The sequence below is a fragment of the Ceratotherium simum genome, chromosome 5 (assembly GCF_057802395.1).
Source record: "Ceratotherium simum simum isolate JZ-2026a chromosome 5, ASM5780239v1, whole genome shotgun sequence".
Taxonomy (NCBI): Eukaryota; Metazoa; Chordata; class Mammalia; order Perissodactyla; family Rhinocerotidae; genus Ceratotherium; species Ceratotherium simum.
The window spans coordinates 5,948,368-5,973,449 of record NC_141904.1 but is presented as its reverse complement, the minus strand read 5'-3'; the positions used below and the strand labels follow the sequence as shown (position 1 = coordinate 5,973,449).

The 25,082-nt window shown below is 42.9% G+C and overlaps 1 protein-coding gene across 2 annotated transcripts in view; it reads left to right on the top strand.

Annotated features, from left to right (window-relative positions):
- The first annotated feature begins 16,610 nt into the window (after positions 1-16,610).
- The window catches only part of GYG1 (glycogenin 1), a 32,569-nt gene continuing 24,097 nt past the window's right edge, over positions 16,611-25,082 (top strand). The window contains exons 1-4 of one of the 2 annotated variants that reach the window (XM_087430412.1): positions 16,611-16,697; positions 18,977-19,112; positions 21,167-21,341; positions 21,633-21,795. In XM_087430412.1, coding sequence (XP_087286538.1) covers positions 16,691-16,697; positions 18,977-19,112; positions 21,167-21,341; positions 21,633-21,795 — 481 coding nt within the window. In that variant the 5' untranslated portion in view covers positions 16,611-16,690. Of the gene's footprint in view, positions 16,698-17,209; positions 17,325-18,976; positions 19,113-21,166; positions 21,342-21,632; positions 21,796-25,082 lie in introns of those variants that run through there. The other variant, XM_087430413.1, reaches the window with a different exon arrangement.

Here is a 25,082-nt window from a genome sequence, read left to right as displayed (position 1 = left end):
TAACAGGTGGGATGTCTTGGGGTGTTTTCCATGGCTGATCAAATATAGGGGTCCAACAGTTATCTGGCTTGCATTAATCTTGCAGGCCTGGCTTGTCCACAGTTTCCCAGAGCATCAGGCTCCATCTATCAGCTCGTCAGGCTCCAGATCGGCCACAAGAAATACCCTGAGTAACCGAGTTCATTCTCAGCCTCTCCTAACGCCACCTCCCAATTGGCAGCTATGGTCACAAGTGTGCACTTTGCTGCATCTGGCACCTTTTTTAGATCCAAAACACATCCTTCTTGAACAATGTCGGGTGGTCCATAAACACAAGGGATGTGCCCTTAAGGAAAGAAGATAAAAAGAAAGTAAAGACTGTATTCCTTTAGCTAGACCTGCTGGAGATAGGAAAGAATAAAATGTGAAGGGGGGAAAATGAGGGACAGAGTTATAGGGATCAGAAAGCTAATTAGGAAAGAGCTGAGAGAAGGAAAACTTTAAAAAAAAAAAAAAGAAAATTGAAGTACTAAACTGATATGACCTAGACTAACTTGATCCCTTCTGGAACATTTCCGCTTTTAAGTAGTCTAAGTTAGTGAGGTCTTGCTCTTAAACTTGAAAAGTAAAAAAATAACACTTGAACAAAAATCCTCAGCAATGGCTGACCTCTGATTGCCATTCATTTCAATCAGCCCCATACTGTTTCTTGACATGTCCCAAGTCCCAAATGGGGCCTTGCTGATTTCAAGCAGTTGGTAACTATGTGCAATATATGCAGAATCATCTTCTGGGGACTTCAAAAACCCAGGACTCTTCTTGTCCCTCTACCTCCAGGAAATAAATACCAAACACTTTCATCTTTCCAGCGTGCAAAACGTTCTCAAGCTGCCTGTAAAACGTGTGACGTGAGCGATTTGACAAAAATATTATACAAATTTATCAATTATCTTTAAACATGTTTCTTTGCAGTTTTCAGTTCATCTTACATTAAGTGTTGAGCAGAAACTGGCTTTGTTCCCTACAGCCAAATTACACAAGAGCCATAAATCTTTAACGTTCTTGGTTTCCTTTAATGACTTTGCTTTCTTCTAAAAGTGTCTGAATACCAGGCTGCTGACCAAAATACTCAAAGGTGATAGGCCACGACTGCTTCCTTCTTCCTAGGGAAAAGGGTGTAAAGGTGCAGCTCACTGGATACTCTACAAATGTGTGATCACCAAGTGTTCAGCCTCTGTCTTCCCAGGAGATGCTGAGTAGACCATGTCACAGCAAGCTGCTTTATGTAGAGCGTGCAGAGTTAACCAGACCCAGGTTTTCTAGTCTAAATAAGGCAATGTTCAATCAATGAATCATAAAACTGAGAATGGAAATGTACTTTAAAAATCATATGGTCCAGAGACCTGATCCAAGAATACCCGCTATAATACTCCCACCAAATGATCATATGTTTGAACACCTCTGAGGTGGGGAATCTACTCTGTGTTGAAATAGTCTATATACATACACACAATTGTAATTCATATCAGACAAATGGGTAATCTCCACAATACGTAAAGAACAACTACACCTCACTAAGAAAAATATCAATAGTCCCACAGAAAAAAGGGCAAAGGATATGGAAAGAAAAAGAAATATATATGATTCTTAAATATAAAAATAAATAGAAGATATACTCAACCTCACTCAGAGAAATGCACATCAAAACTACACTGAGATACAGCTTTTTAAATATCTCATATATTACCGATATGAGTACAAATTGGTACAAATCCTATGGAGAGTAATCTAGTAATCAAAGTAACGAATGCATATATACGCTTTTACTCACTATTTCAACTTTTAGGAATTTTCACACAAGCAAAATGATCCACACATATGGTTAGTCACTGCGGCATTGTTTGTGTTAAAAAAAAAATGCTGAAATAACCTAAATACCCATCAATAGGGATCAGGTTAAATAAACTGCAGTATAGCCACACAATGGAGTACTACACAGCTGTAAGTAATAATAATAATAAGGCAGCTCTTAATGTTCATAATAGTAAGTTCTCCAAGCTATATTATTAAGGAAAAAAGCAAGGTATACTCAGAAAACTAGGAATAGAGGAGAATTTCCTCAACTTGATAATGAACAACTACAAAAAACCAACCCCTAACATCATGTTCAGTGGGGAGAAACTTGAAACTTTCCCACTAAGATCAGGAACAAGACAAGGATGTCCCCTCTTACCACTAATCTTCAACATCGTACTTTAAGTCCTAGCTAAGGCAATAAGACAACAAAAGGACGTAAGAGGTATACAGATTGGGACGGAAGAAATAAAACTGTCCTTTTTTTGCAGATGACATGATCGTCTATGTAGAAAATTCAAAAGTATTGACACACACACAAAAAAACTCCTGGAACTAATAAGCAATTATAACAAGGTTGTAGGATACAAGGTTAATATACAAAAGTTGATCACTTTCCTATACACCATCAATGAACAAGTGGAATCTGAAATTTAAAACACATTACCGTATACATTAGCACCCCCAACAATGAAATACTTAGGTATAAATCTAACAAAATATGTACAAGATCTATATGAGGGAAACTACAAAATTTTGATGAAAGACATGAAAGAAACAAATAAATGGAGAGATATTCCAGGTTCATGGGTAGGAAGACTCAATATTGTCAAGACGTCAGTTCTTCCCAACTTGATCTATAGATCCAACACAATCCCAGTCAAAATCCCAGCAAGTTATTTTGTGGATATTGGCAAACTGGTTATAAAGCTTATATAGAGAGGCAAAACACCCAGATAGCAAACTCAGGACTAAAGAACAAAGCTGGAGGACTGACACTGCCTGACTTTAAGGTTTACTGTTAATCTACGATAGTCAAGACAGTGTGGTATTGGCAAAAGAATAGACCAATAGATCAATGGAATAGAATAGAGAGCCCAAAAATAGACACATATAAATATAGTCGATTCATCTTTGACAAAGGGGCAAAGGTACTACAACAGAGAAAACAACAGTCTTTTCAACAAATGGTGCCAGAACGACTGGACATCCACATGCAAAAAAATGATAACAGACACAGACTTTACATCCCTTCACAAAAATTAACTCAAAAAGGATCACAGGGGGCCGGCCCTGTGGCTTAGTGGTTAAGTGTGCACGCTCCGCTACTGGCTGCCCGGGGTTTGGATTCCAGGCACGCACCGACACACCGCTTGTCCAGCCATGCTGAGGTGGTGACCCACATACAGCAAGTAGAAGGATGTGCAACTATGACATGCAACTATGTCCTGGGGCTTTGGGGAGAAAAAGGGGGAAAAAAGGAGGAGGATTGGCAATAGATGTTAGCTCAGGGCCGGTCTTCCTCAGCAAAAAGAGGAGGATTGGCATGGATGTTAGCTCAGGGCTGATCTTCCTCACTGGAAAAAAAAAAAAAGAAAGGAAGAACTGAAAAAAAAAAAAAAAAAGGATCATGGACCTAAATATAAAACACAAAACTATAAAACTCCTAGGAGATAACATAGGACAAAATCTGGATGACCTTGAGTTTGGCAATGACTTTTTAGATACAACACCAAAGGCACAATCCATGAAAGAAAGAATAGATAAGCTGGACTTCATTAAAATTAAAATATTCTTCTCTGTGAAAGACACTGTCAAGGGAATGAAAAGATAAGCCACAGACTGAAAGAAAATATTTGCAAAAGACATATCTGACAAAAGACTGTTATCCAAAATATACAAAGAACGTTTGAAACTAAACAATAAGAAAATAAACAACCCAATTAATAAATAGGCTGAAGACGTTAACAGATGCTTCACCTAAGAAGCTATAAGGATGGCAAATAAGCATATGAGAAGATGCTCCACATCATATGTCGTCAGGGAAATACAAATGAAAACAACGAGATCTACTACATACCTATTAGAAAGGCCTAAATCTAGAACGCTGACAACACCAAATGCTGGTGAGCATGTGGAGCAGCAGGAACTCTCATTCATTGCTGGTGGGAATGCAAAGTGATACATACACTTTGGAAGACAGTTTGGCAATCTTTTACAAAACTAAACATATTCTTACCGTACATCCAATAATTGCACTCCTCGGCATTTACCCAAAGGAACAGAAAACTTATGTCCACGCAAAAACTGGCACAGAGGGATGTTTATAGCAGCTTTATTCATAATTGCCAAAACTTGGAAGCAACCAAGATGTCCTTCAGTAGGTGAATGCATAAATAATCTGTGGTACATCCAGACACTGGAATATTATTCAGCGCTAAAACAAAATGATCCATCAAGCCATGAAAAGACATGGAGCAACCTTAAACGCATGTTACTAAGTGAAAGAAGCTGATCTGAAAAAGCTATATACTGTATGATTCCAACTATATGACATTGCAGAAAAGGCAAAACGATGGAGACAACAAAAAGATTAGTGTTTGCCAGGGGTTAGAGGGAAGAAAGGGATGAATAGGCAGAGCACACCGGGATTTTAGGGCAGTGAAACTATTCTGTACGATACTACAATGGTGGGCACATGACATTATACTTTGTCCAAACCCACAGAATGTACAACGCCAAGAGTGAACCCTAATGTGAACTATGGACTTTGGGTGAAAATGATGTGTCAGCGTAGGTTCACCGATTGTAACAAATGTCCCACCGTGGTGTGGGATATTGCTCATGGGGGAGGTCGTGCATGTGTGGGGACAGAGGGTATATGGGAACTCTTTGTAGTTTCTGTTCAATTTTGCTGTGAACCTAAAACTGCTCTAAAAATAAAATTTATTAGTTAAAAAGAGCATGGTACCACATAACAAGATGTATAGAATGTTTCTATTTGAATAAAAATGGGGGGACGGATTACATACACACTCATTTTTCTTCTGTATGCATAAAATGGTTACCTTTGGGGAGGAGGACAGGGGGTTGGAGGAAGACTTTCACCACAGACCTTTTTATACTTTTTTTTTTTTGCTGAGGAAGATTCACCCTAAGCTAACATCTGTTGCCAATCTTCCTCTTTTTTTTTTGTACGCGAGCCACCTCAACAGCATGGCCACTGACAGATGAGTGGTGTGGGTCTGCATCTGGGAACCGAACCCGGGCCGCCGAAGTGGAACGTGCCAAACTTAACCACTAGGCCACCGGAGCTGGCTCTTATACTTATTTTTGAAACATTAAAAAATTACCTAGGGGCTGGCCCATGGCCTAGTGGCTTCTTACAGTCAGTTAAAAACAAAACCATTTCACGTGGAAGATAAACTAACACACAGACAGAGAGAACAGTTTGGTGGTTACCAGGGACAAGGGGGTTGGGCAGGGGGTGGGCACAAGGGGTGAAGGGACGAGTTTATATGGTGACTGACAAACAATAATGTACAACTAAAATTTCACAGTTATAAACTATTATGACATCAATAAAAAATAATAATAAATAAATTTTTTAAAAATGAAACATTTCAGTACTGAAATACTGCCTCAAATAGTTAACTCTTCATATATTTTTTTAATTGAGACAAGCACAAATGGTCTATTTACTCTAACCCTGAAAGTTTGGGTCCAGTTTTCAATCTTCTTCAAACCTATAAAAGTATAAAGAAAATCCTATAAAATCTCCAAAAGAGAAAAGTCAAATCTTAAAAGAATGTGGATTTCTGTATGAAATTCTGCCTTCCTTTTTTTTTCTTATTTAAACTTCACCTTAAACATCAGCCATCGGTCTTGATTATTTATCTGCCATTTAAGGCCTTAACTTGTAAGCCTCCAATCCAGAAGATTCCACAGTCAGGGAACATATCGTACTGTCTGTGTCCCGGGGGTGTCAGAAACACCCAGCTGTCCTTACCAGCTGAGCATATTCCTCAGGAAGTGCTAGCTACAGAGCCTCTGGCACTCTGAAGCATTTTTCTCCTGATCTTAAAAAGTATCCAAACACCCTTTCTAGACAAATGCTACTTCTTTCAGAACTGATTTGTCCAGGAGATCTGTCGGACAAATTGCTGGGACCCAGATCTTTGATAAAAGCCATTCTTCTGCTTGTCCCTAGGGTGTGTAGGACCTCTCTTACAGACATCCCCTGTGAGTTTCACATTCAGTGGTCACACACTTTCTTGATGAATTCTATTCTAGCCTAACACATCAGAGCAGGTCACTGGGCAGCTCTGCCTCACCTCTCTCTGGGAGAACCCACTTGCCTCCAGAAAGGGCTGCCCTCAGCTGACACCAACAGAACTTGCCAAAGAGTTCACATGCTGATTTTTTGATAGGCCCAGCGAGGTTAGATACTATCACCCTCCTAAGCTTTTTGGCCAGGCCAGAAGCCGGCTGTGTCCTAATGATGGGCTGTGACCACACTGTTTTGGCTGTGGCACCCTGTTTGGCAATAGAACGGTGTGGTATCAAATTCTGGTGACAGCCCTCAGCTCTGTAGTATTCAAGGAAGATCCTGGGCTGCAGGAGGGGGTTTCCTAATACAAACTGGCTGAGAAAAATCTTCAGCTCAAGGTCAGTCCACCCTGCACAGATTCAGTCTACCCACAAGCCCTTAAACTATCGATTGTAATCTGTTTCCGGAATATAGATGTTAGCAGACTGTGATTCCTAAATACTTGCCAACGAAGATAACACGGTGGATAATTTAGTAAATTTTTTAAGCTGTTTAAATCCAAATAGAAAAGTAACTCAATCATCCAACATAACAAAACCTGTAATACTTTGGAAATCAAACATTTATCTGGTTATCACACACACAAAAAGAACCCAAAAATAAAGAACTTGAAAGTTCATCAGAAGCAAAAGTGAAAGCAACCAGAAGCATATATTTAAGAGCCGTGTAATACAGAACAGAAATGAGGAAGTGTTTTAAAGCTCAATGGCCATATTGACCTGTGCAGAATAATAATAAGTCACTTGTTCTCATGTTATTTAAAGAAGATGCTTAAAATACATATTTGGAAAAAACCTTAAATATCCCTTAAAAAGTTTAAGTACCAGGACTGAGTATATTTCTATTTCTACAAAAACCCCTCTTTAATTTATAAAGGACCACAACAGCGATAGGTATTCAAGGTTCCGAGGATTACATGTTCCTATAACGGCTCTATGCACAAAAGAGCCATGCCTCATCAACGCATCTTCCAAAGACATGTTGCTTTATTAAGAAGTTTGTTTTCAAAAATCTTCAGTTATCATTTCAAGGAAAACTATATGTATTCGTGTCTGACAAAAATTTCTCTGGACAAAGACTCTACTTACTGGCTCATAAAAGGCATGTCCACACATCAAAGGTAAACAGTGTCTCCACCTCCCAGTTTCGTCATTTTTGTGCACCACGTGGAGCTAATAACATCTCCTGGACGGGCCTGTGAGGAAGATGAAATGATATCATATATGGAGCACCTATGCCTTACTGTGCCCAATAAAACTAGCTCTTAAAATGAATCTCTTCTCCTTCAACCAGAATTTATTTTTCTCTCTAATTATAGGTGAAATATCCTGTCCTCTGAAAAAGGAATTTCAGACAGGTGGTGATATTTCAGGAGTTTAGCACATTCCAGGAACTCACTCAGCCTTTGTTCAGATAGCCCTCCCTGGAACCAGGATGAGTGGGAGGATCTATTCTAGGAGCTGCTTGGACTCACCAGGAGTGAATCGACATATGTCTTTTGACACCAGCTTTTTCAGGACCTTCTGGAGGAACTTTCTGGAGTCTTTGCTCTTTTTCACCCCCACTGCCACTCCATCTCTTCCTGCCCATGGGCTAGAAGGCTCCTTCTAACATTCATCTATGTTCTGCCTTCTGCCCCTTTTTCTCTCCTTAGAGATCCTTCTTCTACAACCCAGTGCCTCATTCATTCCTGCATTTCCTCTATATCAAGAGGTAAAGCAGATGGTGGGGGTTGCTGACATACTGATGGCCTACATTGGCAATGAACATCTCTGAGGTCCTAAACTCTGGAGAATGCTCTGCTGCCCACTCAAATTCCAGTGAGGCAGCACAGTTTAAGAAGACCTAGACACACCACTCTCTTGTAAAATGACCTTGAGCGATTACCTAACTTCTCTGAGTCTCAGTTATATCATCTGTAATATAGGGACAATAATTTGCAGTAACTAAAGAAAGTCACTTTCATCTGGTGGAAAAGGAAAAAAAAAAAAAACACTTTTTTTTCCAATCATTGTGCTCAATAGACACCCCTCACCTTCGCCCTCACCTGGAGTTTCAAGGCTGGGATGGAGCTCACAGATGTGGTGAGCCTGAGGGACTGGCTGTAGTTCGGTAATGCAAGAGGGCTCAGAGTTGTGGGGGTAACTGTTACAGCCTTTAGTTGTTTTTTTTAAAGTTGGAAGTTGAATTTAAAAAAAAAAAAAAAAAAGAATAAAATTGTTGCTAGAGTCCCAGTGGCCTTGTGAAAATATGTATCCAGCTGGCTTACCTGACAGGCTGTTTTCAGGAGCAAATGGTACAATTCACAGGAGAGTACTTTCTATACTGTACACGGTAGCCTCCCTTATCTGTGGTTTTGCTTTCCCCAGTTTCAGTAACCCGTGGTCAACCATGGTCCTAGAGTAGTAAATGGAAAATTCCAGAAATAAACAATTCATAAGTTTTAAATTGTGAGCCATTCCGAGTAATGTGATGTAATCTCCCACCATTTCACTTCGTCCTGCCCAGGAAATGAATCACCCCTTTGTCCAAGAGATCCACGCTGTACATGCTACCCATCCATTAGTCACTTAGTAGCCATCTCAGTTATGACTGTTGCAGTATCACAGTCCTTGTGTTCAAGTAACCATCCACATCATCTGTTCCTGACATCCAACCATAGACATCACCATGGCTCGAGGATCCATCTTCTGATGTATGGTCAGAAGGTCAATAGTAGCCTACCCTACGTCACAATGCCTACATCATTCACCTCACTTCACCTCATCACGTCAGCGCTGTATCACCTCACATCACCACAAGAAGAAGGGTGAGTACAGGACAATAAGATATTTTGAGAGAGAGAGAACACATTCATATAACTTTTATTACACCATATTGTTATAATTGTTCTGGTTTATTGTTAGTTATTGTTGTTAATCTATTACTGTGCCTAATTTATAAATTAAACTTTACCATAGCTATCATATGTATAGGAAAAAACATAGTATATTTAGGGTTCCACACTATCCAAGGTTTCAGGCATTAGCTGGGGGTCTTGGAAGGTATCCCCTGAGGATAAGGGGGGACCACTGTATTGTGACCTAGAGGTTTGGTGACAATGATGTTCTCTGCTCTTCAGGTAAAACCTCTGTAGTAGATCACTGAGACTCTGATTGTGATGAACTCTAGGGTCATCTTTTCTAATCCTTCTCAGATGAGGCCCTGAGTGTACACATACTGGACAAGCAGGAGCAGAGAGCACTGGCATGCCAAAGGAAAGCAATTCTCCAGTAAACACATGGGCACCTATTCCCCTTCTCTCTCAGTGTGCTACGAACAGAAATCAGATCATCTTAGGACATGAATGATTTTGTACAAGAACAATAACTTCCATTCTTCACAATCTCATCCAAATTTGGCAACAAACCTTGAAAGTTCACTGCCATTCTTATAAAGTTAAATACAGTCATGCACCACATAACGACATTTTAGTCAATTCTGGACCACATATACAACAGTGGTCCCATACGAGTAGTACCATATAGCCTAGATGCGTAGTACGCTATACCATCTAGGTTTGTGCAAGTATACTCTATGATGTTTGCACAATGACAAAATCGCCTAATGATGCATTTCTTAGAACATATCTCTGTTGTTAAGCAACGTCTGACTGTATACCATACAAACCAAGCAATCTCATTCCTTGTACTCAAATATTCATGAAAGTTTTAATCATTAAACCCCAAAGTAGAAGCAACCCAAATGTCCATCTGCTGGTGAATAGATAAATACATTCTGATAAAAGCATGCAAAAGAATTCTACTCGACAATAAAAAAAGGAATGAACCATTGATACGCAACAACATGAATAAATCTCGAAAGCATTATGCTAAAAGAAGCCAGACACAAAAGACTACTATGTGATTGCATTTATATGAAATTCTAGAAAACACAAATCTATACAGACAGAAATCAGAGTCGTGTTTGCCAGGAGCCAGCACAGGGGCATGAGACTGATCACAAGGGTACAAGAGGGAAGTTTTGAGGATGATTGTGGTGATGGTTATAGACTATATATTTGTCAAAGCTCATAGAATTGTATACTTCAAAAAAGTGAGTTTTATTGTATATAAATTATGCCACAATAAAGCTGATTTTTTGAAAAATGTAAATGCCAAAGAGATTCTCTTAGTTTTTAGTCTTATAACTAGCTAATTTAAATGACTTATCCCACCAACTAAAATGGTAACTAAGGTTTGAAAGGTGAAATATATTTGAAGTGTGCAGAGTTAGAGACCCTGGACAACTTTATCCTTCCTTTTTGGCCACTATTCTGCTGTTGTTATTTTACTGGCAGAATAAATAATAAAAGTAAGATTGAAAGATTGAGCAATTTCTTTGTCTTTTTAAGATTTTAAACTAATTACAGAAGGCTATTCCCATGTCTGGATCAGTAAGCCTGCCTCTCTAATTTATGGAATCTTCATTTTACTGAAAAATCACTACAAAAACCTCCAGAGTCACCCAGATTGAGCTGAAATTGCATCTTCCATGCTGTACTCCCACTAGAAACCTCTGATGATTTAATCATTTACTAATTAATTCCACATTCCTTCCCCATTTCTAAAGGATCTCAAGGAAACTCATAAATAAGTTAGGCAAGGGTAATAATGGGAAAAAAGGTTAAAGCACAAATAAATGCAGGGTGGAGACTCTAAATAACTACTACAAGTAGCTGCAAGCTTTGCTCTAAGCTTCTAAGTGGACCAAAAAAGAGGCAAATGTGTTGACATAAGACTCAAAATGTCTATAAGATAAAGAAAAAACTAACTATTAAAGAGATGCAACATTCTTTCTGATACCAAGACCAGTGTGAAAATTTCCCCATGGATCCTCTGAAAGAGGAAACTGTGTGACATATCTTCAACAGCACATAGGAAAAGCCACAGCAGTGAGTTTTCTATGACATCTTTAGAGATACAGAAAAAGCCAAGAACATAATGCCACTCCAGGAAGGGGAACATGGTGGCTGGGGGAAAAGGTGGCAGAGGAGAGTTACTTTTCATGGTACACATATCCTTTTGCAGCTCTGAGTAGTGCACAGCCTATACACATTACCCAACAGTGGTTAGTGTACAGACTGGGGAGGCAGGGCACCTGGTTCAAAACACAGCACTACAAATTACTAGCTGTATAATGTTGGGCAAGCTGTGTGCCTCACCTCCAAAGTGGGGATTAGAGACTATCTATCTCACTAGATTATTGGGAAGGTTAAGTGATTTAATATGTATAAGAAGCTTGGGGTGAGCCCAGTGGTGCAGCGGTTAAGTGCACGCACTCAGCTTCAGCAGCCTAAGGGTTAGGATCCAGGTGCACACTGACGCACCGCTTGTCGAGCCATGCTGTGGCGGTGTCCCATGTAAAGTAGAGGAAGATGGGCATGGATGTTAGCCCAGGGCCAATCTTCCTCGGCAAAAAGAAGAGGATTGGCATCGGATGTTAGCTCAGGGCTGATCTTCCGCACAAAAAAAAAGAAGCTTAGCATCAGGTAAGTGTTAACTATTACTAATGTAATGTCAGTGCAGTTTTGTAAAGGTTGTCCAGTGATGGGGCAAAACAATGTTTTGTATAAAGTATAAAGTTCAATGATAATCACATTTTAGTCAAGAATGTAAATTTAGAGTATCTAGCAGATATGAAAATCAGCTGCCAGGCCTGTGGGGTTTATGCAGCTAACAGATAAAATTTATTTGAGCTTTGTTATGTGATTTAAAAGGCAATGTACTACTAAGATTATTGAAAGAAATTACAGACCTGAATAAATGAAAAGATATCCCATGTTCATGGAACAGAAGGCTTAAGGTTTGTATTGTTTTTTGGTGAGGAAGATTGGCCCTGAGCTAACATCTGTTGTCAATCTTCCTCTTCTTGCTTGCGGAAGATTGTCATTGAGCTAAACATCTGTGCCTATCTTCCTCTATTTTGTATGTGGGTCACTGCCACAGCATGGCCTGCCGAGTGGCGTGTCAGGCCACGCCTGGGATCTGAACCTGCGAACCCCCAGCTGCTGAAGCGGAGCACATGAACTTAACCACAACGCCACCAGGCCAGCCCCCAGAAGGCCTAAGTTTTAAGTTGTTAATTCTCTCCAAATTGATCTACAAATTCACTGCAATACCTATCAAAATCCCACCTTCTTTTATTGCAAAAATTAATAAACTGATCCTAAACTTCATACGGAAATGCAAGGCACCCCGAATAGTCAAAACAATCTTGAAAAAAAGAACAAAAAGGGAGGACTCACTTTTCCCAATTCCAAACTTACTACCAAGCCACAGAAATCAAGACAGTATGGAACCAGCATTAGGATAGACATATAGATCAATGGAATAGAATTGAGTCCAGAAATAGAATTGGCACATTTATAGTCAACTGATCTTCAATGAAGGTGTCAAGACAATTCAATGGGGAATCGATGGTCTTTTCAACAAATGGTACTGGCATAACTCAGTATTCACACGCAAAAGAAAGAAGCTGGACCTCTACTTCACACCACACACAAAAATTAACTCAAAATGGATTACAGACATACATTTAAGAGCTAAAACTATAAAACCCTGAGAAAAAAACAAGGGTGTAAATTTTTATGACCTTGGTTAGGCAATGGTTTCTTAGCTATGACACCAAAAGCACAGGCAAAAAAGAAAAATAAATAAATTGTACTATGCAAAAATTTTAAATCTTTGTGCTGCAAAAAATACTATGAAGAAAGTGAAAAGTCAACTCAGAATGGGAGGATATATTTACAAATCATATATATATGCATATAAATACCTGATAAGGGACTGGTATGCAGAACATATAAAGAACTCTTACAAATCAATAATAAAAAACCAACTCAACTAAAAAATGGGGAAAGGGTTTGAATAGACGTTTCTCCAAAGAAGATATTCAAATGGCCAATAAGCACACGAAAAAACGCTCAACATCACTAGTGATAGGGAAAGACAAATAAAAACTACAATGAGACCACTCCAAACCCATTAGGATGGTTATAATAAAAAAGACAACAACAAGTATTGGCTAAGAAGTGAAGAAATTGGAACCCTCATACTAGTGGGAACGCAAAATGATGCAGACACTTTGGAAACAGTCTGGCAGTTCTTGAAATGTTAAACATATAGACTTACCACATGATCAAGCAATTCTACTCCTGGTATATATCCAGGAGAAAGAAAATATATATCCAGGCAAAAACTTGGACACAATTGTTCATAGCAGCATTATTCATAATAGCTAAAAAGTGGAAACTACCAAAATGTCCATCAATATGTTTATCCATGAAATGGATGATTAAAATGTGGATATCCATATAATGAAATATTATTTGGCAATGAAAAGCAATAAAACACTGATACATGCCACAGCATGGGAGAACCATGAAAACATCACACTAAGTGAAAGAAGCCAGTCACAAAAGACCACATATAGGCGAAGCTCCGTAGACAAATCTATAGAGACAGAAAGTTGGATTAGCAGTTGCTGAGGGGGAGAAAGAGAGGGAGAGAACGGGGAGTGACTGCTAATGGGTATGGGTTTCTTGAGGGGAATGAAAATGTTCTAAATAGATTACGGTGATATTGGCACAACTCTGAATATACTAAAAACCATTTAATTGTATACTCTAAGTGGCTGAATTTCATGGTATGTGAATTATATCTCAATAAAGAATTAAAAAAAAAAAAAAAAGGCAATGCAACTAGTCACCAGGCCCTTGCAACTTGTGGAGTCTGGGACTCAAGCTCTCAAGTGAAAAATGAGCTACTTTGGGCCTCCAAGGATAATATTTCTTAAAACTAAGCTTTGGACTAGAAATGGACAGGATTGCCACCATTGGCAACCATTCCAGGCACAGATTTTGTGCGTCATCAATTGAGGGCAAAATTTTAAGTGGTAGTTAACCAGTCAGTTCCTGTGTCTGGCCAGATGCGGTGCATCTATCTCATGGACTGTCCGTGGGAACTGTCTGTGTCCTAGACCAGCAGGTTGCCCTCTGCTCTGGAATGTACTTCCAGGTCAGTGCTCCCACCATCAATCAGTGTGTGTGCTCAAGGGAACGCAAACTGATTTCAGCATTGTCTTAAACAAAACATAATTAGGAAGGTAAATATCCTGCCAAAAAATTACATAATGCATTCCAAAGCCAACTGAAAATGAATTTGGGACCAACCATGCTGAATATCCCGATTTAGCATAGCTTTAAATGGTTAATAGTTATGCATACTCATGTAGAATATAGCTTTTCTTTTTTAACTTAAACCTTTTAGGATCCAGAAATTCTGATAGTTCAAATTTCATGGAGAAAAAATGAACAAATCAAAGTCTTAAAACGTTTGTCTCACTACAACAGGTGTGTCTCTCCACTACATGCAAAGCCTTACAGGCCAGAATGTTTGAACATGTCACTGTCCAAAGTTGGTCCACAGCCTGGGCATCACCTGAGAGATCTACCCCAAACTGCAGAGTCAGAATCGGCGTTTAACAAGCTCCCAGTCACCGTGTGCACATTAGAGTTGAAGAGGCCCTTGCTCTCATCCCCAGCTGAAGTCCACATAGAGCAGCAGCCTCAGGAAAACTGGGCCGCGGGTCACTACCGGGAATCTCAACCAAAACAACATCCGGAGCAAACTGCAGCAAGCTCAAAACATCCCTACGTGATTCAAAGTGGTCAAAGCTGTCAACTTGCTGATTCTGTGAAGGTGCATGAAACACGAGAAGGAAGGCTCTGCTGACCACTTTGACTTAAACACCCTGGAGGGGGAGCAGAGAGGAGCTTGCTCCCAAGAGAAGCTTCCCAGTTGTTGCAGGTGTCCCCAGCTCTCCCTCCTGGCTTTGCCCTATGGCCCCAGCACCACAGCCATGTGGAAGCCTGGCCTGGACACTTAAGGGTCACTGGTGGCAGGAGGGCTCCTGGGTGAAAGATGGTGACCCCCACAGTTCCCGGTCCACCTACTAGCATGGAAAGGAGCAATTCAGACCTGCAAGCACCACTCTCCATTTTCCTTCTCCCCAGGTGGATGTCATTCAAGTAAAGCCTTTATTTTCCTTAAGGAGCTCCAACTCTTCTAAGCCTACATGGTTTGAATAAGTGGAAACCCATCCATTGCACTTTTGCCCCCACATTTCCACTTCCTGCAAAGGAAGTTTATAACGCCAAGTAACCCGGAGGTCTTCCCACGTGAATCAATGGTCAACAGGCCACGGTGGGGTAAGGATTCAAGAGTGTCTCCTGGAGGCTGATTTTTTTAAACACTGATTCTTGCGTTCTACCTTTAAGATCCTGATTCAGGAGGTCTGGGCTTAGGACCAAAAATTTGCATTTTAACAAGTGCCCCAAGTGGTTCTGAGGTAGGCGGTGCAGGCCTACACTGGAGGAAACAGTGATATAATTGATTTGAGAATAGCAATACCACCTTTGCAAATAAATCACTTATTCTCAAGCATCTGTTTTCATTTTATGAAGTGATGTCAACTTCCTGTTTGGCTTCTATTCAGCAATTACTAAGTAACTATTGTCTGTAAAGAATCTTCCTACCTGCTGCTGTCCGGCATTTGGGCTAGGGTGAAGGGATGGGGAGAGAAGGGTGTGATGATATGAGACAGCTATTTCTCAACTTCCTAGAAAAACGACAAATTCACCTTTTCATCACTTGTGAAACAGATTAACCTCAACAGCTACATTACCCAACCAAGTTACCATAATTTACTAAGCTTTTTAGCACAGCAGCCTGATCAGAGATGTCACAGCCTTGCCAGTGGGAAGGTCAATTCTGTACACCAAACTGCCTTCTCCACTTACAGGACATGACCACAGACAAGTAATTTAACCTTCCCGAGCCTCAGTTTCCTCATCTGTAAAATGAGGATGTCACATCTACTTCACTGAGTTGGTGTCAGGATTAAATGAAACACTTAGCTAACCGATTGATGCAGAGGGCTCCAAGAATCTAGAAAATATACTTAAGATTCATTCTATTGTTCCCTCAAGCCACAAAACCACTGCGAGAACACTAAGAAATGCTTCCAGAGGCTGACGTGGAATTCCAGGTGAAAAAAAGTGGAATTCAACTTTTGTGTTTGATTCAAGCAGCTCAGAGGAATTATATAACTCGAGTGACCTGCGGTTTCTGTTTTTTAAGCTTCCCTAGTCCCTGGCTTCTTGTGGAGTTTGTCCCCCTGACGCCACACTCTGCCCCCGAGTCCCCTCCAGATCCCGGCTCCGGGGCCGCGGAGGCGCGCGGGCCCGGGCAGGTGCCGGGCGGGGCCGGGCCAGAGGCGCGGCCGGGAGCCGGTCCCGCAGCCGCCGGCCGGGGCGGGGAGGATGCGGCGGCGCCGGGCGCGCGCCCACGTGACGGCCGCTATAAGAGCGCTCGGGCCGCCCGCTCGCCTCCCGCCGCGCCTCCTCGCCGCCGCGCTGCGCCCCGGCGCCCGGCTTCTCCGGCCCCGACCTGCGGCTGCGGCTGCGGCCGCCGCCCCGGCAGCACCATGGCAGGTACGCGCCCGGCGCCCCGGGCCTCGGCTGCCGCCCGCGCCGCCTGCCCCCCTCCCGCGGCCGGGAGTGCCCGCAGGACGCGCACCGCCGCCGAGTTGCGGGCTGGCCGCCGGGCGTGTCGCCTCCTGCGTCAGCGGCCCCCGCGCCCGCACGGCCGCCTGGCCCCGGGCCGCGGGCCGAGCCGGGCCCGCCGGAGCCCCGGCCGTGCTTCCGTCTCCGCGCCCTTCCTCCTGCTCCCGGCAAGGGCGGGCGGGCCCGGGGGCGCAGGCCGGGGCGGGGGGCGCGGCGGGACCGCGGGCGGGAGCCGGGGAGGGGCGGCCGGCCCGCTCCCCGCGTCCGCCCCGGCGCTGGCCGCCACGCCGAGCCTATTTTTAGGCCTCTGGGGCCGGGCTGCGAGAAGCCGAGCCGGGCGAGCGCCCTGGGAGCGGGCCCCGCGCCGTGGGGGGCGCCAGCCTCGGCCCACTTGTTGCGGGGCGTCCGGGCCGCCTGGCGAACCTGCCCCCGCCCGGGCGGGAGGCTCCGAGGTGCCTGGTGCTTCCCGTGTGGTTGAGGCTAACGCGGGGTTATTGCGGCAACTGAGCTGACGAGAAGTGGCAGATGTGACCCGGAGTTCAGCCGGCCCTGAAGGTGGAACTCCCGCCCAGCTGTCCTTGGTCTTTCCTGTTCATGTGTGATGTTTGCTGGGTCTGGTGTTCCTAAGCTTTTGTCCTGTCCCCTACTTTATCTTGGAAATCATCCGTATCCTTGCTTCCTGAAATCCTTGAATTCTACTTACCTTATTAAACTTGTCTCCACGATCCCCTGAACTCTGGACCGCTTTTGAGTTAAAGCATCATTCGTATGCCCCAGATTAATACTCCTGGGGCAGGCTGACTGAAATGTTGCCATCTTATGACGGATTGAAGGAACGAGCACAGGCAGAGGATGATGGGCATGTCAGGTGACAGGTGTCACTGTGCTGGGCTTCCCTAGAGTGTGTGTGACTGTCTGGGAAGCCGGTGGCCCTCCTGGGTGGGGGATGTCAGTCTTTCTACAACTTAACTGGGGACCAGCCCCGGAAGAGAGGCCCACACTGTGTGAAGATGGCCCTCAGGTCAGAGGCTGGGGGCTGTGCTGGCTCTCTTGACAGCCTGCAATTTCCTCTCACTTCTCAACGGAGTTTCCTCTGCCTGGTCCCGCCTCCACGTTTGAAAATGGGCAAAGGGAGTTAGGAAACAAGACAGAAAGAGAGTGACTTTGTGACAGAATGTCCTGGCCCCCTGCATGGGCAGCAGGGCCCACATGACCCCTGCCAGAGCCTGATCCTAAGTATCCTGTACATTTGGATGCCCACCAACTTGCTAATGTTAAAATCCCCTCGGAGACGGAGTGTGTCCCCGGAATCATGCCAGCGAAGGACTGGAGAAATCCCGGAGGCTGGGCTGGGGGGCTTGTTCAGGAAGAATAATCCATGTGTTTGCCTTTGGTCCTGGCAACTAAGTGATTATTGGAGATTGATTTTTGAGTGTGTGTGTGTGTGTGTGTGTGTGAGAGAGAGAAACAGAGAGTGTTGGGGGCCTCAGGGAGCAGGGTATTGCTTGCTTCTCCAGGAGGCAGGTTTGTTAGAGCTTGTGAGCTGGTCCCTAAATCCGTTTAACAGCCCTCAGCCCCTATTGAAATAGAAGCATGAAGGAGGGAAGGCCTCTCTGAGGAGAGGATGTATGGGCAGAGACTCAAGTCACTCTTGAGGGTGGTAGGGTGATAGTGGTGGTGGGGTTTGCTCTAGGTGGAGGGAAACAGTTTAAAAAGCTGGAGACTTGGCAGAAGCATCAGCACGGAAATGAATACGGCCTCTGCTTCCAGACGCTCTCAGTTGAGGTTGTGAGTTGGCTTTGTGCTGGGTTGGAAATACCATGTTATCTTGTAGGAGAAACAGAAGAGGCACTTCTTGATCTCTTCGTTACCACCTGTTAACTCCCTGAGGTTTACTCTCTGGCTGTTAAGCTCCTGTTTGGTCTGAGAATTTAGCATATTCAGACTCTAAATTGGATTTAAGTTTTATAGTTCAATCAGCCTCTTGAAGATCACCAGAGATATTCCTGCTAAAGAATGGTCTTGAACCAGTCTTCAGGTGGGCACTTGGGTTCCCCCATCCCCCTCAAAGAGGCTGCTCCTTTATTAAGAAAGCAGGTTGATCGCAGAGGAGCTGATTTTGCCAAATTACAGATTGAAAAGGGTCCTGGGGTAGATTTTTCTAGGTAGGATATTGTAATGAGTGTGGTTTTTTTCTTTGTATTAAGATCAGGCCTTTGTGACACTGACCACAAACGATGCCTACGCCAAAGGAGCTCTGGTCCTGGGCTCGTCCCTGAAACAGCACAGGACCACCAGGAGGCTGGCCGTGCTCACCACCCCACAGGTCTCGGACTCCATGAGGTGAGGCCCTCCCTGCCCCTCTCTCTGTGGGGCTCTGCCGTCCGTCTGTCCTGCATCTGGCATCAGTGGGCATTGAGGCCGTACCCTTTTCTGGGGGGAGTGCCGGGTGGGAAAGATGGGAGTTCCTGAGTGAAGGATTCCTGCATCTCGGAAACCTCTTCCCAGCTCTTGGGAGGTGGTCCAGCCGAGCTTCCTTCTGGGAGGTGGTGTTCTGGACAACACTCTTCCTGATTCCAACTCTAAATAGAAGGCCTCTCCCTTAGGCCAGTCCTCCCGGGGGGATCTGAGTGAGTGTGTCAGGCCGGCGTTCCCTTCGTGTAGCCACACGTCCCTTGTGCTCCTTTCCCAAATGCAGCAGGGTCTTCTTCATTTCCTGCTTCCAACCAGGGAAACCTCAGGTGACTTTGAAAGAAAGGAGCAGTTTTCTCCCGTCAGGTGACATTTGTAGCCTCAAGATCTTATTTTACAATTTAATAGAGTAGAATGTTTGCCCAAGGGCTTTCTGACCAAGGGGTTGTGCTGGGAGAGCCCCTGGGGGCTCACCTGCTTGTTGACTGGGTTAGTGCACTTCCAATTGTTGGAATTAAATCTTGAAGTTTCTGAATGAACTACCCAGGTTCTAATACTAACTTTAAAAATATCAAGGCACACTAGCAGCTCTGTATTGTGTTTGTTTATTTATTTATTTTTTGCTGAGGAAGATTCGCCCTGAGCTAAGGTCTGTGACAGTCTTCCTCTATTTTGTATGTGGGCCGCTGCCACAGCACATCCGCTAACAAGTGGTGTAGGTCCACACCCAGGAACCAAACCCGGGCCACTGAAGCATTGTACACCAAACTTAACCACTAGGCCATGGGGCCAGCCCCTTTATTGTGTTAATTTTTGCGTTCTATCTCTCTTAGAAATTGAAAACACCCTTTTTGTGACTCTTTTCAAAAAATGTAAGCACATGCCGAGGATCTCTGAAAAGGAGGCATTATATATACATATATCTCTGACGCTGACAGCCTTGTTCCTAAAGGGTCATTTAGCAAAATGCCAGAAAGACGGTCTCCTAATGTGTGTGTCCCAGTCTGCAGTCTGTTTAGTGAGGGTGTGTGAGAAGACAGAGGTAGTCTTAGATCCCCCTCCCTTTACTGTGGGAAATGGTGCCACTGACCATTTGTTTTCAAAAAGATCAAGTGTATTTTGTGAACTAGAACATATCTTGGTACAGCTTTGGAGACAGATAATGTGATACCAGTCTGTTCTGCAGGTTTGGTGTTGTTATAAACATTCACTGATCATCTGTCTTTGTCGTATGTTTTTCCTTGTGCCGAGTTAGTGTCCTACCTAAGTACACCCCACTTACCCACCTCAAGGTTGTTTTCTGAAATACATGTTGGTTAACTTGGGGCACAGAGAAGTGTTGAACTTCACAAACCAAAGTGAGTCTCTCATTCTGCCAGGAGTGCTAAGCACAGAATAAATGCTGGGTCATAGTCGATTCTAAAAACTGGCAGCTGAGTAACTGAGTCCTTCCACTTCTTCTGGGATGCCGCACAGCTTCAGGCAGTTCTCGGTCAACTGCTTTAGCAAACATGATTAGTTATAGGCTTCATTGCAGGTATTTGCGCTTTACTCAGCATTGTATATGAAAATATGCAGTAGTCAGCAAGAATCGGTTCTCACAAAATATCATTGTTAAATACCTGGGCTGTTGCAAAGACATCCTCTTACCAAATGTGAGTCACGTTTTTACAAGCTGTTTCCATAGTTTCCTGGTATTCAGGAAAAGTAGAAGTAAAAAGTAGGAAACTTCTGTAATAATGTTCTAAGACAAGTACTTCATCCTCGCCATTGGCACTTATTATTTTAGTGAAATTAACTACTCATGCAAATTGATACAGTTTGTCCTGCAGTAAGTTAGAAGATATTTAAGAGATTGTACTGTACCAAAGTAACAGATTCCTCTAGTAATTGATGGATAGGCTAATAAGAGTGTAGTCTAGGTTAGGTGGGTCACTTGTTCTGACAAGACGCTAAGCACTGCTTTCTGGATTTTGTTTTGACAGAAAAGCTTTAGAGACAGTCTTTGATGAAGTCATCATGGTCGATGTCTTGGACAGTGGCGATTCTGCTCATCTAACCTTAATGAAAAGGCCTGAGTTGGGTGTCACGTTAACCAAACTCCACTGCTGGTCACTTACGCAGTATTCAAAATGTGTGTTCATGGATGCAGATACTCTGGTGAGTGGGGCTGTGATGGCTGGAAAGATGTACGTCGTGACTGAGACCAGTTAGACATTTGAAGAATGCTGTCAAAACTTGACAATCAAGTTCAGATAAAACCACTTTCATAAGAAGTGTCGGCTGATGACGGAGAGTAGGCCCAGGCTGCCTTACAGCTGTCGCCTGGATAGTTAAGACCAGCGACAGATTGCACCTTTTGTGTTGGGTAGCTTAGGGAGAACTTAAGAAGGGTATCTGCAAGCGGAACGTTTCTGTAACGCTTTCCCTCCCCACCCACCCTTGAATCAGGTCCTAGCAAATATTGATGATCTTTTTGAGAGAGAAGAATTGTCTGCGGCCCCAGACCCAGGCTGGCCTGACTGCTTCAATTCCGGAGTCTTTGTGTATCAGCCTTCAGTTGAAACATACAACCAGCTGTTGCACCTCGCTTCTGAGCAAGGCAGCTTTGACGGTATGTATCTGTTTTCTTTATACCTGATAAGCTGTTAGTAACTTCTAGGGGCTGCTATTCTCAGGGGTATAGTTGCTGTGGTGTCTTGTGCTGGAAGATAGCAGTACGTGAGATGTAGCAAGCATTTTAAGTTGTGTTCTCTTTGGAAATACTGTTGTGTGTTTGTGCACATGCATCTTTTTCCTGTAGGTACATAGGCAGTTTTACAGACTTGCCTTTGATTGGCCTTCCTGTGTCTAACTTAGAGCAGGATAAGTGAACCCTGCTTATTGAAGAATTCAAAAGACTATTAGACAAATCAGAAATTTTAACAACTATCTTTAAAGCTGAGTAAACGTAAGTGCAAGAACTAGCAGGAGGACCAAAGCATTGTCTCCATGGTAGTGTGAGGAATAAACCTGGTAATTTGGCTCTCATTCTCTCCGGAGGCATTACAAAAGAAGGTGGAAAGATCATGTGAATAATGTTTGTCTCCAAATGCTCATTCTCTATAAGGCTGTGCATCAGATAGAGTGGTATCCACAGGGCCAAAGATTAGAATGTTGGCCAAGTCAACATGGGTTTTCCATAGTGTATGAGTGCACCTGTAGCTCTATGTATATATGGAAAGTTCTGACTATTTGTGATTTAGGGTCTTGCATCCTTTGGAGAATTTTGCTCCAATGAGTTAGTAGGTATGCTTCCATTTCAGGCCAGTCTCTGAAATAATAAATAATAAGTCATTTTTTTAACAACAGCAACAAACCACTCACAACAAGACAAAATGAATAGTTAATATGCAAGAGCAGCTCTTTTTAAAATTAATGTTGATGGATCTTTTAAATAAAGAAAAGACCCAGTTGTATCTAGGAAGAAGGATGTGCTCGAAGAAGCAGCCCTCTCAGCAGTGACTCACTATCAGATACATGACATCTTATGAAAGCCCCAGCCAGTAATGTGAGTCTGGGCCCGGGGCCAGAGCTGTGCAGCAGACCCTCAGCACCAGAGCCTTCTTTCATCCCCCTTCCCTCTCCAAGAGCAGACCTGAGGTTTGCAGTGTGTAGATCTTTTGCAACTTGAAGAAACAACCTTCCTCACTTGACATAAGCTTCAGCCCTGGGTGCAGATATGAGGATTCATTTCCGTTAACTAGTTATAAAGTTAAACATCAAAATCTCAAATTTAAACTGCTTAAATTACAAAATTAAATCTAAAAGTTTGTCAGATTGCTGAAGTTAGATTGAAAGTTAAAACATTTTAAGTTATGCGTAAAACTGAAAGTTGTTGCTGTTCACAGAAATTGGATTCTGTTGTCATTTGAGGATTTGGGATATGCAGCTATTTGAAATGTCATTGAAAAGAATTAGGAAGTTAAGTCTCAATCTGGTTTCACTATTTGGCTAGGTTATATATACTCCACGCCAGTAGCTCTCAACATGGGGTGATTTGAGCCTCCCCTTGGGGACATTTGGCAACATGTGGAGACATTTTTGGTTGTCACAACTCAGGCAGGGAGTGATACTGGCATTTAATGAGTAGAGGCTAAGGATGCTGCTGAACTGCCTGCAGTGCACAGGACAGCCCCCATCACAAGAGTTATCCAGCCCAAGATGTCTATAGTGCCAAGGCTAAGGAACTCTGCTCTTTGCCAGAGCATTACATGCTCTAAAACAGTGATCAGGAATATCTGAACTATAACGAACGGCAGCTTCTGACAAGAAGTGCAATCTTATTTTAAGCAACCTTAAGTAAGGAATAATGTGTCAAGTGTTCACTGTGGTCAGGGCGAAATGTAACTTCTTCACTTTACTGACTTATTTTTTAGCTCCTACTATTTTCCTTTCATACAAGGAATGAAAGCTGTATTAGTATTCACGTTCAACACATGTATTCCTTATTGCTGGTGCTTATGTTAGAACAGTTACCCTTGCATAAAAGGAAGACGAGGGTGTTTTTAGCAGAAGTCCACTGTTTGTCTTAACCTTCCCGTCAAAGGGTGGCTTTCTTCACCTCCTCTGATTGAATTTGAAGGAAGTAGTGTAATCCTTCCAGAAACTCGATGTAGATTCTCAACTCCAGTAAGTGAATCACATTCTAAAGTAGATCCAGCGACCTGAAGTCCACGTGATTGTAATAGTGTCAGGAGAGTCCAGTTTCTAATCTAGAAGAGTATTTGGTTTTGTTGTTGAGATAAGAGTTTGGATACCAGACCGTAGCTTGCCGTGGTAAATTATCCAGGTTACAATTTTAGAATATAAAACTAACTAGCTGGTAGAGACCAACCTGGGTGGTCTACCTTGTTCTAGAATCAAGAGGTACTAGAGGAGTTGATCAATTTATTCTTAAGAAGCAAGGATGTGTGAAAACTGCTCAACTGGAAAGCACTTTCTGCTTTTCCAGCCAGAATCGGAAACCACTGAGAGCTTCTCTCCGCGCCTGCGAACACATTTCATTATTCAGCAGCAGGTTTCCAGGAGCTGGCCTTTCTGTTAAGTATTCCGTTTACTGGCTCATTGGTGGCGAAGGATTGAATTTTCTGTTAATAGACATGCTTAATTGAAGGGGCTGAATATTCGGCTCTGCAGATGGGAGCTTATAGTTGTTCTCAATATGTTGTCTGAAGTCAATGGAAGAAGAAACCAGCAGCCCTTCAATGGAAGGTTGTTTTCATTCGATGTGCTGATAAGCTTTACTCATCAAGAAAGCTCACTCCATTAGTATTTGGGTGGTGAACATGATGTAATCTATGCAGAAATAGAAGTATAATGATGTACACCTGAACTTTATACAATGTTATAAACCAATGTTACTGCAATAAACAAAAAAATTAAAAAAAAAAAACTCACTCCATACTGTGGGAGCCTACTTCCCTGGAGGGGGTGACTGTCGCATGGAATCCATACCTGTGTGACATCAAGACTTACTGGACTTACACTTAGTATTAATGAAATATTTCCTTGTGAGCTACATCCTTTTCTAAGGGCAGTAATCTTGCTTTGCTTCAAGTTTTCGAGGCAGTGCCCAGTGTTGTTTTGGTGCCGTGCCATGGGCACTGAGAGGGACATTTTCATATGTCCCATACATTTTGTACTAGTCACAGGTATTGCCCACCACCCCCACCCCCCAGTTTTACTGAACAGGGGGCTTAAGTCCCAGCATTTTTAGACTGGTATTAAAGAAAGCCCGTTTGTAGATGACTGTATCCCAGTCTGAACGTCTTGAAGTCCTGCTTAATCTCTTGCATACGTTCAACAAAAACTGATGGGGCCTGGTGCCCGCTGAGAAGCCTCACAGGCCACTGATGGCTG